Source organism: Ipomoea nil, unplaced genomic scaffold (genome assembly GCF_001879475.1).
Source record: "Ipomoea nil cultivar Tokyo-kokei standard unplaced genomic scaffold, Asagao_1.1 scaffold2761, whole genome shotgun sequence".
NCBI lineage: Eukaryota > Viridiplantae > Streptophyta > Magnoliopsida > Solanales > Convolvulaceae > Ipomoea > Ipomoea nil.
Genome location: NW_017619189.1, coordinates 2,148,862 through 2,164,862, shown reverse-complemented (window position 1 = coordinate 2,164,862; position 16,001 = coordinate 2,148,862). Strand labels below are relative to the sequence as shown.

Genomic DNA, 16,001 nt, shown 5'->3' with positions numbered 1-16,001 from the left:
GAGATCAGAGGTACATTGTTATAAAGTGAATTACTATCTTAGACAGTTGTTGGACGTATTCTTATGATCTCCTCCACAAGATTCGAACATTTGCATGCGTTTCAATTATGGTAACTGTACTTCTATGTTGATAATGGTAACCTTGCTCTTTTGATATGTACTTGTTGGATAATAAAAAAGGGGAATGCTTCGAATGAGGTATTTGAGAGAATAAAAAGGGCATTGTTGGATAATAACTAAATTTTCTCTCTAAGTTTCTTCTAGGATTTCGGTCTTCCCTCCTCGCACGGCTGATGACTCTCACACAATTCCGGCAGCTCTCTCCGGTGGACAACCGGTCTCTCTCTCACTATACGAATGGACGCAATGATAACAGCAGGTGCGGTGACGGGGCTCACCACGCGGTGGGCGGACATGGTGATTGACGATGAGGACGCCGTCTTCGAGCCGAACGAGACGGCAAACGACGTGGAAGCTACAACGACAAAACCGACATGGCGGCTAGTGGGACGATTCTTGACAACCAAAATTATAAAGCTGGAGTTTATGAGTCAAGTGATAGCCTCGGTATGGCAGCCAGTGATGGGGGTACAGGTAGCGGAGATACAACCGGGTCTTTTCTTATTTGTGTTCTATCACGAGATGGACATGCAGCTAGTTCTTGATGGTGGTTCGTGGTCATTCGAGAACCATACTCTCGTTTGTAAGCAAGTTGAGGATGGTGCCATACCGGTGTCGATCCCGCTGGACACTAGTGATATGTGGGTACAGCTTCATGATCTCCCGCTTGGGTATACTTCGGATATCATACTAGAACAAATTGGAAATTTCTGGGAACGTTTGTTAAGATTGATGATAGGTTCTCGGATGCGCTATGGAAGACGTTTTACTGTATCAGGGTTTCAATACCTGTACTGAAACCGCTAAAGCGAGGCATGAAACTTCTTAAACGGGACAAAATGACTTGCTGTGTAAAGTTCAAGTATGAGAGACTGCATAATTTCTGCTTCTTCTGTGGAATGTTGGGACACCCGCATAGGTACTATTTGAAAGCACGTAATGCAGTTATACCTGTTGACCAGTATTCATTCAGTGATGATATGCGGGCGGGACTAAAACGGGGACCGCGATAAGTGGGTGCACCGTGGTTGCTTGACAAGGAAGGGAAACCGGTCCAAAGTTTGACTGTCGTAGCTGTCGCGACGTCGGAGGGCCCTTCTACCGGCGGTGTAACAACGGCGGTAACAGGTGGGAAGGGGAGTGATACTGTGGTGGCGGCTTCGAAGTGGAGAAGGGAGGTCTCGATTGGCGGTGGTGGAGGGAATGGCGGTAATGATGGTGATACTCAAATGGCCGAAGTGTCAAAAAACTTGTCATTGGCGGGTTCTGGTTCCCGGACCCGCCCATCATCATGAGTACTCTAAGCTGGAACTTGGTGAGCTGTCGTAGGCTTCTAAATTAAAACCTTACAAACGTAGTAGCGGGAGTAAGGATCGATCCCACGAGGAGTGACTAGTTTAACTTTTATGCTCAAATTAAAGGTAGGGGGGTTTGGAATATATCGAGAATAAAGATAAAATAAAAGAGAATTTAAATAAACAAGAAATTTAATTGAACGAATAGAGCAATGAAAATAATATATCGAAAACACTTATAATAGGAGACCTTGGTTAGTAAAGATCCACCACCGGCATTCAACACTGATCATTGATTAATAAGGTAATTAATATGCAATTGAATATTTGTCGTGAAATTATTTCGTTTCTGTTTTCCCTTAGTTGTAGGTAAATAAAGCACAAGCGGTTTAATTACCTCTAACTACTAAATAATCTAAGACAAGCGCTATAGATTTAATTTAATAGCAGTCATCACTACTCATCACTCAAGTGTTTGATGGGTATAAATTTCACTCAAGTTCATTCCTATAAAATTGCTCTACCATAGGCTTGCATATCTTCTCAATCACCACTACAAGAGTCATGCATGACACAAATCATAAGGACTTTTCACAGGTTGTAATGGGGCTAGGGTTAAGGTAGGAAATATTTAGGAAAGTAGCTCAAATATAACTTTCAAACTAGAGGAGCAAAATATAAGCAAATAATCCAAGATACTTGCTCAACAGCCTCAATTTTTCACTCAAAGCATTTCCTATTGAGGCTCCAATATGACTATCATTCTCAAAAGTATAGAATGCTTCCTCAGTATTACCAGAATTTCCCCTTACTTCATTTATTTAGAAGTAACTTCAACTCAAAATCAATTGCTGATTCTTTCTCATTTTCTCATAAATTTTCAGCAATATTTTTCTTTTTCAAACATATATTCTCCATTTTTTCATTTCATTTTTTTCAATTTTCCATACTTTTTTTTTAAATGATGAACTGCCTTCATTTTTTTCGAAGACTAACGACAAATTGACAATGAAGATACAACCCGCCTCACTTTCAAAACAAATGGTCTCGTCCACACTTATTTTTGACAAACTCACGTAGATTACAAGAATAATCCAAAATTTGCTCCACTAGTTATTCAGCTGGGTGAATGCATTATTTTTAGATATAAAAGGCTTGTAATGTGGTTCAAAGTAAAGAAAGGAATGGCCATAAAGCTCAAAATGGTTAACAAAGGGAAATAAATCATAGGACAAACCGGTTATTTGGCTAGTGAGGCTCAAAATCAAATAATGGCCTTAATCACACTTGAATCATGCATGGTCTAATTAGCTTTAAAAGAGAATCAAGGCAAGTTCTAGAGAAACAAAATTATGGAAGAAATCACACAATAGAAAGAAATTAAGACCGAAGTGTCGGTCAATGGCTCAAAATCTCACAGGTTTATTGCTTACTTAATATAGCAACTACATATCAAACAGGAAATGCTAACAAACTAATCACAATTTTCCAAACTATTTATTCAATCATGTCATGAATTCCAAGAAAGGAAAAAAAAATAATTTTTCAAAATAATACTTATTTTGCATAAAATAATAGTAAAATATTTTTTTTTTGAAAATTATGAAATAAGAAAACAAATAATAATAAATTTTTTTTTGACATAAGCAAACAAACAATAAAACTAAATTAAGCAAACAAACAATAAAACTAAATTAAGCAAACAAATAATAAAACTAAATCTCCTCCCCCACACTTATTACCAACATTGTCCCCAATGTTGAATAAAAACATGCAGAAAAAGGGAATAAAATAAAATAAAATAAAAATGGAACAAACACACCTTAGGTTGCCTCCCAAGCAGCACCTTTGTTTATCGTTGTTGGCTCGACTTATGATATTTCTTTAAATTTCCATCGCCTTTTTGAGTACCTTCGATGATTATGATTATTCAAAAAAATAGCCCCTTCATGCAGATTAGGACTCAAAGATGATTTATTATTTTTTTCTTCTTTATTTTCATTAGAAGCAATTTCATCAAATGTAACAAACTTCAAAGAATCAACAAAAATTGCAAAATTATCATCACTAGGAGATTTCATGGTATCATATATATTAAAAGCCACAAGTTTACCATTAGACTCCATTGTAAGCATACCACTATGAATATCGATTTTAGTTTCTGCAGTTTTTAAGAATGGTCTTCCTAACAAAATATGAGAAATTTTATTATCATTTTCCATATCCAGTACATAAAAATCAGCAGGAAAAACCAAGTTATTAACTTCAACAAGCAAATCCTCAATCACACCCCTAGGATATGTAGTAGATCCATCAGCCAATTGAATTACTATACTAGATTTACTCAGGGGTCCAAGATTTAACGAATTATAAACAGAATATGGCATCACATTAATAGAAGCTCCTAAATCTAACATAGCATTTTCAAGTGTCACACCACTTATCATGCATGGAATAGTAAACATACCTGGGTCTTTGCACTTTTCAGGAAGATTGCTTTGACTAGTCGTAGAGACATTTTCTTGCACTTTCACTTCCTCAATTCTTTCATTATTTCGTTTCTTTTTCATAGTGCGTACCTCGTTTAGAAAATTAGCATAGCGAGGTACTTTTTCCATAGAATCTAAAAGTGGTTTATTAGCCTCACACTCACGAAATGTTTCATACATATCATTATTCGATTTTCCTCTTATTGGTTCTAAAAGAGCTTGAGGAAATGGGGGTACTGGTTCATAATCAGAAAAAGAAGAAAGCTTACCTTCGGACGTCTCTTTATTATTGACAATGATCCCTGCACTTATTCCCTTGTTTAGATCGACGTTCTTTTCCAGCGACATACTACTCACAGTAATTGCACTTACATTCTCTTTAGGATTAACGATCGTTTGAGAGGGTAATTTGCCAGAACTCTGTGCTTCCAACCGACTTACCGTAGTTGCTAGTTGGCCAACTTGCCTTTCTAAGTTTTGAATACTAGCCTTTGTTTCTTGAATACTAGCCCTTGTCTCCTGTTGGAATAGTTGTGTTTCTTGTTGAAACTGCAAAGTGTTAGTAGCAAGAGATTTAACAATATCTTCTAGATTCATACCTGAGCTAGAGCTTTGGACTGGTTGTTGTCTTGAAGGAAATGGTTCTCTATACTGCTGAGAATTGGGATAATTCTGAACAAACTGGTTCCCTTGTGAGTTCCCATAGCTAAGGTTCGGGTGATCCCTCCATCCAGGATTATATTTATTAGAAAATGGATCATACTTACCTTGAGGTTGTCCAGGAAAACCTCCAGCCATGTTGACTTGTTCGACTTCTTGAAGAGTTGGGCAGGCATCAGTTTGGTGCCCAACTACCGAGCAAATTCCACATGCTTTTACAGTTTGCATATTGCCTACTGCTAATTGACGAACAAGAGTAGTTAAACTAGTAATTTGTTGTTCAAGAGCAGAAATATTTACCTCATTCACTTGCTTAGACGGTTGGACAAGTCTATTGCCAAACTGTTGAGAATTCGCAGCCATGTTTGCAATTAGAGTTCTTGCGGCGTCTGGTGTCTTGTCAACTAAAGCACCACCGCTTGCAGCATCAATCATGCTTCTATCCATTGGAAAGAGTCCTTCATAAAAGTACTGGATGAGTAATTGATCACTGATTTGATGATGTGGGCAACTTGCACAAAGTTTCTTGAAACGCTCCCAATATTCATACAAAGACTCTCCATTGCTTTGCCTTATACCACAGATTTCCTTTCTAATATTGGCCGCCCTTGAAGCTGGGAAATATTTTTCAAGGAATAGTGTCTTTAAGTTATTCCATGTGGTGATGCTTCCGGAAGGTGAATAATATAGCCAATCCTTCGCTGACTCTTTCAAAGAAAATGGGAAGGCTCTCAACTTGATTTGTTCTTCAGTAACCCCTGTGGGTTTCATACTTGAACACACCACATGGAATTCCTTCAAGTGCTTGTGAGGGTCTTCACCTACAAGTCCATGAAAAGAAGGCAAAAGATGAATTAATCCAGATTTTAATTCGAATTGTACATTGGCATCCAGAGCAGGGAAAGTGATGCATAATGGTTGTTGATCTAAATTTGGAGCTCCAAGCTCTTTTAAGGTCCGATTTTGGGCCATGGGTTTCTCTTCTAAATTAGAATTGGTAGAATCGGTAGCCAGATCACTAAACTCTAATTTCTTCAAAGCTTGTTTCCTCCACCTGCGTACAGTTCTTTCAATTTTTGAGTTGTATGGCAAGACTTCTTTGTTAGCAGATCGAGTTATACGCATAAACCGTTAAAGATAGTGTAGCAATTATGTAAAAGAAACGAAAGAAAAGATTTAAAAAAAAAAAATTGGGACAAATGAAAAGCAAATAAACAAATAAAGAAATAAATAATTAAATAAACACAAAATAAGCTAGAAAATCTCCCCGGCAACGGCGCCAAAATTTGGTGAGCTGTCGTAGGCTTCCAAATTAAAACCTTACAAACGTAGTAGCGGGAGTAAGGATCGATCCCACGAGGAGTGACTAGTTTAACTTTTGTGCTCAAATTAAAGGTAGGGGGGTTTGGAATATATCGAGAATAAAGATAAAATAAAAGAGAATTTAAATAAACAAGAAATTTAATTGAACGAATAGAGCAATGAAAATAATATATCGAAAACACTTATAATAGGAGACCTTGGTTAGTAAAGATCCACCACCGGCATTCAACACTGATCATTGATTAATAAGGTAATTAATATGCAATTGAATATTTGTCGTGAAATTATTTCGTTTCTGTTTTCCCTTAGTTGTAGGTAAATAAAGCACAAGCGGTTTAATTACCCCTAACTACTAAATAATCTAAGACAAGCGCTATAGATTTAATTTAATAGCAGCAATAGGAACTAGGAAAACCGACAAACTAAATAACACAAGCACAAGCGGTTGCATTTAATTTAGGAAAATATTCTACCCGAGACCAATTATCACTAAGCCGTCAATAATTAACCTCAGTTGCTACTGAATATTAGAATAATTTGTAGCACAACATTATCTAATATAGCAAATAATTATATCAAATAAATAACTAGTAGGCCTCCCTAGCAATTAAATGATACAACTATTCAAATAATTTTAGCAGAATATTTAATACTCAAATGCATAGAAACATATATAATAAAAATAAATAAATAATCTTACAGCATAATCAATTCCGGGGCATCAATTCACTAAGCCAAGCTAGAAGAAATTAGCCACGAATGGACATTGGTAACAACTTTAAAGAATAATCGAGAGGGGAAGAATGAACATTTTACAATAGAACACTTATAATATTTATACACTTTCTAAATTAAACCTAATGAACCTCTACCACTTATTCTCCTATTTTTGTGGCATGTCTGATTTCTTCTGTTAGTTGTGCTGCTTACTTATTCAAAAGGAAAGAAAGAGATAAAATGTTAGGATTAATAAATTCAATTGCAATGGATTGGACCACAACATAACTTACATTTATAATATATATATATATATATATATATATATATATATATATATATATATTATATATTATATATTATATATTATATATTATATATATTTAGTATACAGTACGTAACATATATATATATATATATATATATATATATATATATATATATATATATATATATATATATATATATATATATATATATATATTTATATATTAATTATTATATATATTATATATTATATATATTTATATATATTTAGTACAATATTTAGTTCATTAATTGTTAAACTCCAAAAAGAACAAATTATTAAATAATATTAAATAATTAATGCAAAATTATTATAAAGATGTACCTAAAATATGAGTGTAAAATATGCCCGTCAGAACTGTCGTGGCTTGGGCAATTCACGGACAGTTCGTGAAGTTGTGGGCCTTGTGTCCCGTAAGAAGCCTGATTTTGTATTTCTTATGGAAACTAAGGTTGACCGAACGCATGCTGAGTGTCTTCATGTCAAACTTGGTTTTGATGGTCTTTTCTATGTTGATCGTGTTGGTTTGAGTGGTGCACTAGCTTTACTGTGGATAAAGAATAATACAGCAAGACTTATGAGTTTCTCGAGGAATCATATTGATGTAGAGGTCAGTATGGATAGTTTCGCGAACTGGCGAATGACCTGTTATTATGGATACCCGGAACGCACCAGGCGTACGGAATCATGGGAATTACTAAAATCATTGGCACCGCGGTCTGGACTTCATTGGATTATGGTGGGTGACTTTAATGATCTCATGTTCCAGTACGAGAAGAGTGGGGGTAACCCACATCCGGATAATCTCCTTCGCGGTTTTTGGGAGGTTATTGAACAGTGTGGGCTGACTCAAATGCCCATGTGTGGATATCAGTTTACATGGGAAAAAGGAAAGGGCACGGCTGGATGGATTGAGAAGAGACTAGATAAGGTACTTGCTACTGATGAGTTGTGTGGTATTGTAATTGGGGCAAGGGTGTTTAATTTGCTAACGAGAACATCTTATCATTTTGCTATTTTCCTAGCAATTCAAGATTTTGTGGTGAGGGGAAGGGTGGGAAGGAGGAGGTTCCGTTTTGATATGACATGGCTATATGATGAGGGGTGTAGGGGTGTGGTGGCTAAATCATGGGACGAAGGAAGGAACGAGGGCACACCAAGCTGTATCATACACTGTGGAAATCGTTTGGCTCAATGGGGAGGTGACCGATATCATAAATTTGGTGAGAAACTTATCAACCTCCGTAGGGAGCAACTACACTTACGGGGACGCACTGATCCTACCTCTCTTGCCGAATTCCAGCGTTTGGAAGAGACACTCACCCGCATGGAAGCCCAGGAGGATGTTTACTGGAGACAGAGAGCGAAGCAACACTGGCTCAAGGATGCTGATGTTAACACAAAATTCTACCACAGGTATGCCTCTCACCAGAAAAAAAAAAAAAAGAATACTTTATCTAAACTCATGAATGATTGTGGGGAGGATATGAAGAATGTTATTCTGGAATATTTTGGGAACATCTTTTGCACCAATAATCCTATGAATGGGGAATCTTTGTTTGATAATGTGGTCCCACGAGTTTCCCAGGAACAAAATGAATCACTTTTACGGCCCTTTGAAATTGATGAAGTTAAAGATGCCCTCTTTGCAATGTTCCCTGATAAAGTACCTGGCCCAGATGGTATGAATCCAGGTCTCTACCAACATTTTTGGGATATAGTGTGGGGCGGGGGGATATTTCGAGTTTTATAGTGAACTGTCTGAATTTGCGCTCTTTTCCCTCTGGTTTAAATGATACTGATGTGGTGCTGATCCTAAAGAAGAATAACCCTGAGTTGGTCTTAGACCTTAGGCCTATAGCTCTGAGTAATGTGATCTACAGGGTTATGGCTAAAATGATTACCCAAAGGATGAAACCTATGATTGAAAATATTATATCTGAGTCACAAAGTGCTTTTATACCTGGAAGGTTAATCACTGGTAATATCCTAATAGCGGAAGAAGTGGGACATTATTTGAATAGGAAGCAGTGTGGGGCTGTTGGGTGGAGTGCGCTCAAACTAGATATGGCTAAGGCCTACGACCGTATGGAATGGCCCTTCTTACGAGGTATGCTTTTAGCGCTGGGCTTTGATGAAAGATGGGTGGAACTTATTATGCTATGTGTGTCCACTATGTCATATAGCTTCCTGATTAATGGCTCCCATAGTGAATCAATCACGCCCACTCGTGGCTTAAGACAGAGTGATCCACTATCCCCCTACTTATTTATTATTTGCGTCGAGGGTCTCTCTCTACTGCTACAGCGGGCTCAGAGTAAGGGGTTGATATATGGATGCAGAGTTGCTAGAGGTGCACCCCCTATTTCTCATTTATTTTTTGTTTTGATGATAGTCTGTTATTCTTCAAAGCAAATGTGCAGGAGGCCACTAAAATTAAAAATTGTTTATCAGTTTATGAGAACTTATCTAGACAAGTGATGAATTATCATAAGTCTAGTATATGTTATAGGAAAAACACATGTGAGGAAGACAAAGGGGAAGTGGCACAAATTTTGGGAGTGACTCGGGCTCCTAATTTTGAGAAGTATTTGGGACTGCCATCTTTCGTAGGAAGGAATAAGAAAGCAGCTTTTGCTTATATTGAAGATAAGATCAGGCAGAGAATTGGATCTTGGAATAAAAAATTCGTTATTGGTGGGGCTCAGGAACTAATCATGGTATTCACTGGAAGGCATGTGATAAGTTATGTATCCCTAAAAAATATGGTGGTCTGGGTTTTAAAAGTTTGAGAGCATTTAATTTGGCATTGTTAGGTAAGCAGGCATGTCCCTTTCTTACCAACACTGACTCATTAGTGTCTCGTGTTTACAGAGCTAGATATTATCCTAAGGACTCCTTTTCTGAAGCATTTTTAGGAAATAATCCTAGCTACTGTTGGCGAAGTATTATGGCGGCTAAAGACCTAATCTGTAGTGGAGTGAGACGACGTATTGGGAATGGAAATTCTACCTTAATCTGGGGACACCCCTGGCTCTAGGATGACTAGGATCCTAGGATTCAGACAGAGATGCCACCCCAGTTGGCTGGTGCTAGAGTGATGGGTTTAATCGACCAGGCTACAGGTTCATGCGACTATCATTTGCTCACGGATATTTTCCAACCAAGTGATGTGCCTAGAATTTTGAAAATACCGATTTCCCCAGAGTATGATGACATGTGGTACTGGCACGGGGATCCCAAGGGATGTTACACTGTTAAAAACGGCTACAGGCTCATTATTGGGAATTATGATGGCAATAGTGCTTTCAATAAATGGATCACTCTATGGAAACTAAAAATTCCACCGAAATGGAAAACTTTTCTATGGAGAGCTATTAGTGATATCCTTCCCACCACAAACAACTTGCTTATAAAGAGAGTATAGGTTAATCTGATGTGCGCCATGTGTGGGATCATCAATTAGGACATTATGCACTCATTAGTGTTGTGTGGTTATGCAAATTCCATATGGATTCAATCCAACCTTCCACTCCCAAACATTGTGACAAATATTTTTCATGAATGGTTTAGTGCATTATTAAATAGTCTAGACACTGATGGAATAATCTACGCAGCTGCAATTTTATATCACCTATGGAGAGCACGGAACACAGCGGTTTGGGATGCATGCCTACCGTTACCGAAGAAATTATTGGCAAATGCGGGTGCTACCATGCGGGCATGGCGCCGAGTTCACGATGGAGCAGCCGCCCATGCACTTGCCGGAGACGACATCGACGCTGCTGCCCAGCCGACGCCTCCGGTGCCATCATACCTGCCTGAGGCTACCGACAACCCCCAGCCGGCGAACCCAGCAATGCCACTGCCGCCCGATTCTGCCGACGCACCATGCACTGCCGCAACCATCTGGGGTACTCCACGCAGCGACACAACCAAGGAGATGTTACGTCGATGCGCGATATCACCATGCAGCGAACTCGGCTACGGTTGGGGCATTACTTATGGATGCAGATGGTAGATATATTTCAGCCTTTAGTGCACCGCTACCGAGCTGTTTTTCCCCACTTATGGCTAAGCCGTATGCGTGTAAGGAAGCCTTGTCATGGCTACGAGCACGTGGTGAACGGTCTATAGAACTATACACTGATTGTCAGACACTTCAGAGCTATCTAACCTCGACGGGAGCCCCACATCATTCGTATATTGGTTATGCCATTGATGGATGCAGAGCATGCATATCTACGTTTACTTCCTCTTCAGTTAGTTTTATTCCTAGATCGCAGAATTATTTAGCACATACGTTAGCTTCTACTGCTTTTCAATTTACAACAGTTATGTATTGGGACAATGTCTCAGCTGACTCTATCTCAGTTTATCTATAAATACAACCACATTGGTTGACCTTCAAAAAAAAAAAAAAAAAAAGCATTGTAAAATTATAAAATTATCCTTCTAATTTTAAGGTTTATAAAACTTTTGTTAAGTTTTAACATTTCTATTTAGTTATGGGTGAAAAAAAAAATTGCAAAGTCACAAACCTAAGACTTGAAGGTGATCGAAGTGTCTATTAGAGGAATTCAAGGACAAAAAAAAAGACAATTTTCCTTATTAAATTTTAAAAGTTTCATCTAGTTATGGGTGAAAAAGAACCACCAATGTAACAATTATTAAATGGTGAAAACTGAAAAAGTGACTATGAAACAAATTCAATGATTGAGTAAGTTATTGTGAAACAACTCAATGACTAAAAATACTTTTTTCCCTAAAAGATAAAAACATATGATGCACAAAGTTTGTTGTTGTACTATTTAACTTGAAGGCATAAGATTACCTTTATACTTTGCAAAATTTTCTTACTTTGCCATATCAACATATTTACAATTTACAATTATTTTTCTATATCTATATAATTCTAACTCACTCTCAAAATATAATATAATAATAATTATTAGTATTTAATTAAATTTATTACTAAAATAGAAAAAATCACACAATTATTGTAAAAGTTTTTTTTTTTAAGTACACACAAATAGTATTTGCATTTTTATTTCATATTTTGAAAGCTTGTAAATACCATTGATTATTTTTTTTTAAAAGTCCACTTGATCATCCTTGTTATATTGCAATTGGGAGAGTTGTAACGATAAACATGGTCTAAGTCTATAGTTTGCCACTCTTTCAAGCAATGTTGCATATGCCATTGGCCAACCTTAAAAGAAATTTTATGTGCAATTGTGCAAATAACAATTCTTTACAGTTACATTTTTTGAAGACTGTAAATGTTTAATGTGAACTCACTTTAATGTTAAATCATTAATTAATTCATATAAATTCACCCAAAACTGATTATTCTAACTTAATTAATCATAGGACGAACTTGTAATGTTTATTAATTAAAATATTGTACTTATTAATGAGGAGTAAGATAAATAAAGAAATACAATAAAATTTTTAAAAAATCACAGATCTCAAGAACAAGGGTGTCCTAAAAGTTGGATCTTCTAGAATGTGTTGACGCTTGAGATTTTGATCGCGAAGAAAGGGAACAAGACCCAACTTAAAGATATTTATTTGGGTTGGGTTGTAGAGGTAATATCTGAGACGATGCAATAGGAGGAAGTTAAGTGTGGATCGTTTAGTCCGCTATACTAAATGAAAACAATAGTTTCGGAAAGAAATTTATATTGATCAATCAAATTTACAAAATACATATCGGAAATGATAAAAGATTGATTTGCAATAATGCACTGAGAGGGAAATGAAATTCTAAAACAAATAATACAGAATCCTAATAGACATCATATGCTATGGATCGACAGAATGCCTTAGCTTTTTACAATCATTTTTCAATGTATTTTTTTTATTAACAAATGACAACTTTCGGTTGAAAATTAAAATTTAAGGTACGTTATTGGGTCAAATTGATAATTCAAAGCTAAAACAAGTAGTAGTAACCCAATTGTTCAGGCGACTATTTGCAGTCAATGGTTATAACGTGCACCAGGATCCACAATTCACTGTGGACACTAGTCTAATACACAGAATTCATGTTTATAATGCACAGAATTTATGCTTATAATACATATACAAATAAACACGATATAATGAACATGAATTCTGTGCATTATGAATATGAATTTTGTGTATTATATAATTGATGACATGTGAACACTTAACATAATACACATAATTCATGTTCCATAAATTTTGTGCAATACAAACATGAATTCTATACTTTATGAAGTCAATTTTTGTGTATTACTGTGGGCCCAGATCCATGATATAATTTGTCATTTGCAGTATTAACTCCTTAAAAATGTCTCTTCTTATCACTATTATCAAACTACAGAGATGTGTAATTCATATCATGTTGATACGTATCTTTATCAATTACCAATACAACTCCAATAATAACAACAACAAAAAGGTACAAACTTTATTGGGAGTTGACAAAATAATTGATAAAAATACTGGGCAATTTGCAAAATAATAAAATATTCCATATAAAATACCGCGTGCAGAATGTGCAATATGAAAAGTTGAATCCCAAGACTTTGTATATTTGTGCAATAATAATATTTAAATAAATAAAAAAAACAGGACAGCTGGAAAATTATTGTGTCGTTTTCTAAAATTCTTAACCAGTATTTAATGCTTCTCCATTAGTCTGGTGGCTTGAAAAGCAGCACGACTTGTGCACAAACTTGTGGAGTTGTGAACTCCTATTCCCTCCCTTATATACTTCTCACCCTCCTCTCTTATTCATTCTCCACCCAACCCATCTTCATTACTTTTCTCCCTCAGATTCAGACATGGGAAGAGCTCCTTGCTGCTCCAAAGAAGGGCTCAGAAAAGGGCCTTGGTCTGCCAAGGAGGATTTGCTGCTCACTAATCACATTCAACACCATGGAGAAGGCCAATGGAGATCTTTGCCCAAGAAAGCTGGTACCCTATACATACTCTTTTTCTTCTTCATTCTTTCTTGAGTTTTACTACATGGACTCTCAAAGTTTATTCCTCCCTTTATGTGACGAACACTGATAAGTTATTTTTTTCATGTGGGTTCCAATACAAGTGTCTAGATTAAGATTTTTGTGTGTAGGAGTGATCACTGATAAGTCACTTTTTTCATGTGAATTCCAATACAAGTGTTTACATCAAGATTTGTGTGTGTGTGGGAGTAAAAGTTAAAGAATAGAAATTAAGAGTATATATAAGTATTTTCCTTCTTTTCCAAATTGCACATTATTATTATCTCATTTGTTGGGCGAGGCTTGAATGGTCAAATCCAGCTATTATTATTAAATAAAAACAAAGAGTCAAATTTAACAACTTGTCTTACGAAACGTGACAGTGACGATGACTACTACATATGTATAAAGAAATAAAGTCACGCATTTGTTATCAATTATAACTTTTGACGGGATTGTTGGGCGGGTAAAACGAGCACCCGCCTTACAAAATGTGATGGGTTTCTTGTAGGCACTAAGTCTCAGTGGTCCTCCTACCTGGGGCTTCTTGTGGGCATTAGGTCGCACTGGTCCTCCCACCCTAGGGCTTTTTGTGGGCGTCGGCTCGCACTGGTCCTCCCACTTAATTGGTTGTTGAGTCAGCGTGATTTACTACCTCCACAAATCCGGTCCCACTAAATATTTAACCTTTTGAATTGTTTTGACTTGCAGGGTTGCTTAGGTGTGGGAAGAGTTGCAGGCTGAGATGGATGAACTATTTGAGGCCGGGGATCAAACGGGGGAACTTCAGCCAGGAAGAGGAGGATTTGATCGTGCGGCTACATTCACTCCTGGGGAACAGGTGGTCCCTCATTGCAGGCAGGTTGCCAGGTCGAACGGACAATGAGATCAAGAACTACTGGAACACTCATCTCCTCAAGAAGCTCAAGAGCGCCGGGATCGAACCCAAGCCCCGCCACTCCAAAGACTCCAAGAAAAAGCCGGCGAAACCCCGCCCAAATCCCCAGAAACTCACCGCCAATACTAAAAAGAAGCACAAGAAGGCTAGAAACGACGAACAATCTCCCCGGCAAGACTCCGATCAGACGGCGACGGCGCCGGAGAAGAGGACAAAAGTTTACGCTCCGAAGCCCATCAGGCTCTCGCCGTCGCCGGCGTTCTCGAGGAACCACAGCCTCGAAGACGTCGCCGGGAGCGTCTCCTCCAGCTCCGGCGAGGTTGACAACAAAGCAGTAGTACTACAGGGTACTACAGCGGAGCCGCCGCCGCCGCCGTTCATCCCGTGGCACTTGTATGAGCTAGGAGGAGACGTGGACTTCTGTGATCAAATTCTGGACGGCTGTGATCTCTCCTCCCCCAAGTGCTCGGGCCCCACCAGTGATGGCTTGCTGGAAAAAGTGTACGATGAGTATCTTCACCTTCTTTCCGAGAATTGCTTTGAACCTTTGACCGATGATTGTTTGTGCGATTATCCTTTTGTGGATTATAATGTAGCCCCGACATCGAGCAATAATTCGAGTCTAAATTAAATTAATTAAAATTACGTGAGTAATAATGGAGTGGTTAATGAGTAATTTTACTGCGGACTATCTAGCTTAGTCTAGTCAGTAAATGTAAAGTTGTGTTGTGTAATTGTAGCTGTAACAAAAAGTCAGTGAAGTAATTTTGTTGAGTTCTACTACATCTACTCCTAAATTCTACTTCTCACTTTTATTCATTGACATGACATGACAAACAAGGATATAATGTTTTTATCATGTGAGTTTTAGAAAAAATGTCTACATCAAACATTAATAAGAGGAAGTAAAAGTTATGAGTAAAATGTGAGTTTATATAATATTCTATCTGTCTTACACTCTTAGTTACTATTCATCGGTCGAACAAACTCTTTATTCTTTTTGTGTTTAATAGTACTTTTAGTGTAATTTCTAAAAACTAACATGGTTGACGTGGTGGTTCAGCATCTCGTTCCTTAAGCATAAGGTTGGGGGTTTGATCCCACCCATGTGAATGGAACAAATCATTTGGCCAGTTCCCTACCACTTAGTGTGCTAACAGTAGGGATGCGAAAATTAGTTTTCTGACTATCGGCGGGAGGGATACCCTTGGGTAACCA

At 37.3% G+C, this 16,001-nt stretch overlaps 3 protein-coding genes across 3 annotated transcripts; all 3 read left to right on the top strand.

Annotated features, from left to right (window-relative positions):
- Nucleotides 1-414: 414 nt before the first annotated feature.
- LOC109157046 lies at nucleotides 415-1,415 on the top strand. Its single transcript, XM_019304927.1, has 3 exons — nucleotides 415-791; nucleotides 860-1,056; nucleotides 1,165-1,415. The coding sequence occupies exons 1-3, from the start codon at nucleotides 415-417 to the stop codon at nucleotides 1,413-1,415; spliced, it is 825 nt and encodes a 274-aa protein (XP_019160472.1).
- Nucleotides 1,416-4,542: 3,127 nt separating this feature from the next.
- On the top strand, nucleotides 4,543-9,951 carry LOC109157045. The gene is made up of 5 exons (XM_019304926.1): nucleotides 4,543-4,596; nucleotides 7,267-8,327; nucleotides 8,606-9,021; nucleotides 9,525-9,645; nucleotides 9,786-9,951. Exons 1-5 carry the CDS (start codon nucleotides 4,543-4,545, stop codon nucleotides 9,949-9,951), a joined length of 1,818 nt encoding a protein of 605 aa, XP_019160471.1.
- A 3,612-nt stretch (nucleotides 9,952-13,563) lies between these two features.
- Nucleotides 13,564-15,560, top strand: LOC109156972 (myb-related protein 308-like). Its single transcript, XM_019304856.1, has 2 exons — nucleotides 13,564-13,859; nucleotides 14,597-15,560. The coding sequence occupies exons 1-2, from the start codon at nucleotides 13,727-13,729 to the stop codon at nucleotides 15,412-15,414; spliced, it is 951 nt and encodes a 316-aa protein (XP_019160401.1). The 5' UTR covers nucleotides 13,564-13,726; the 3' UTR covers nucleotides 15,415-15,560.
- The last annotated feature ends 441 nt before the right edge of the window (nucleotides 15,561-16,001 follow it).

Coding starts and splice junctions, on each gene's coding strand:
- LOC109156972 (XM_019304856.1), top strand. CDS start 13,727: ATGGGAAGAGCTCCTTGCTGCTCCAAAGAAGGGCTCAGAAAAGGGCCT. Junction 13,860..14,596: donor ATCTTTGCCCAAGAAAGCTG/GTACCCTATACA, acceptor TTTGACTTGCAG/GGTTGCTTAGGTGTGGGAAG.
- LOC109157045 (XM_019304926.1), top strand. CDS start 4,543: ATGGTTCTCTATACTGCTGAGAATTGGGATAATTCTGAACAAACTGGT. Junction 8,328..8,605: donor AACACAAAATTCTACCACAG/GTATGCCTCTCA, acceptor GTATGAATCCAG/GTCTCTACCAACATTTTTGG. Junction 9,022..9,524: donor GGAATGGCCCTTCTTACGAG/GTATGCTTTTAG, acceptor CATCTTTCGTAG/GAAGGAATAAGAAAGCAGCT.
- LOC109157046 (XM_019304927.1), top strand. CDS start 415: ATGGTGATTGACGATGAGGACGCCGTCTTCGAGCCGAACGAGACGGCA. Junction 792..859: donor CTTCATGATCTCCCGCTTGG/GTATACTTCGGA, acceptor GATTGATGATAG/GTTCTCGGATGCGCTATGGA. Junction 1,057..1,164: donor TAGGTACTATTTGAAAGCAC/GTAATGCAGTTA, acceptor TTGACAAGGAAG/GGAAACCGGTCCAAAGTTTG.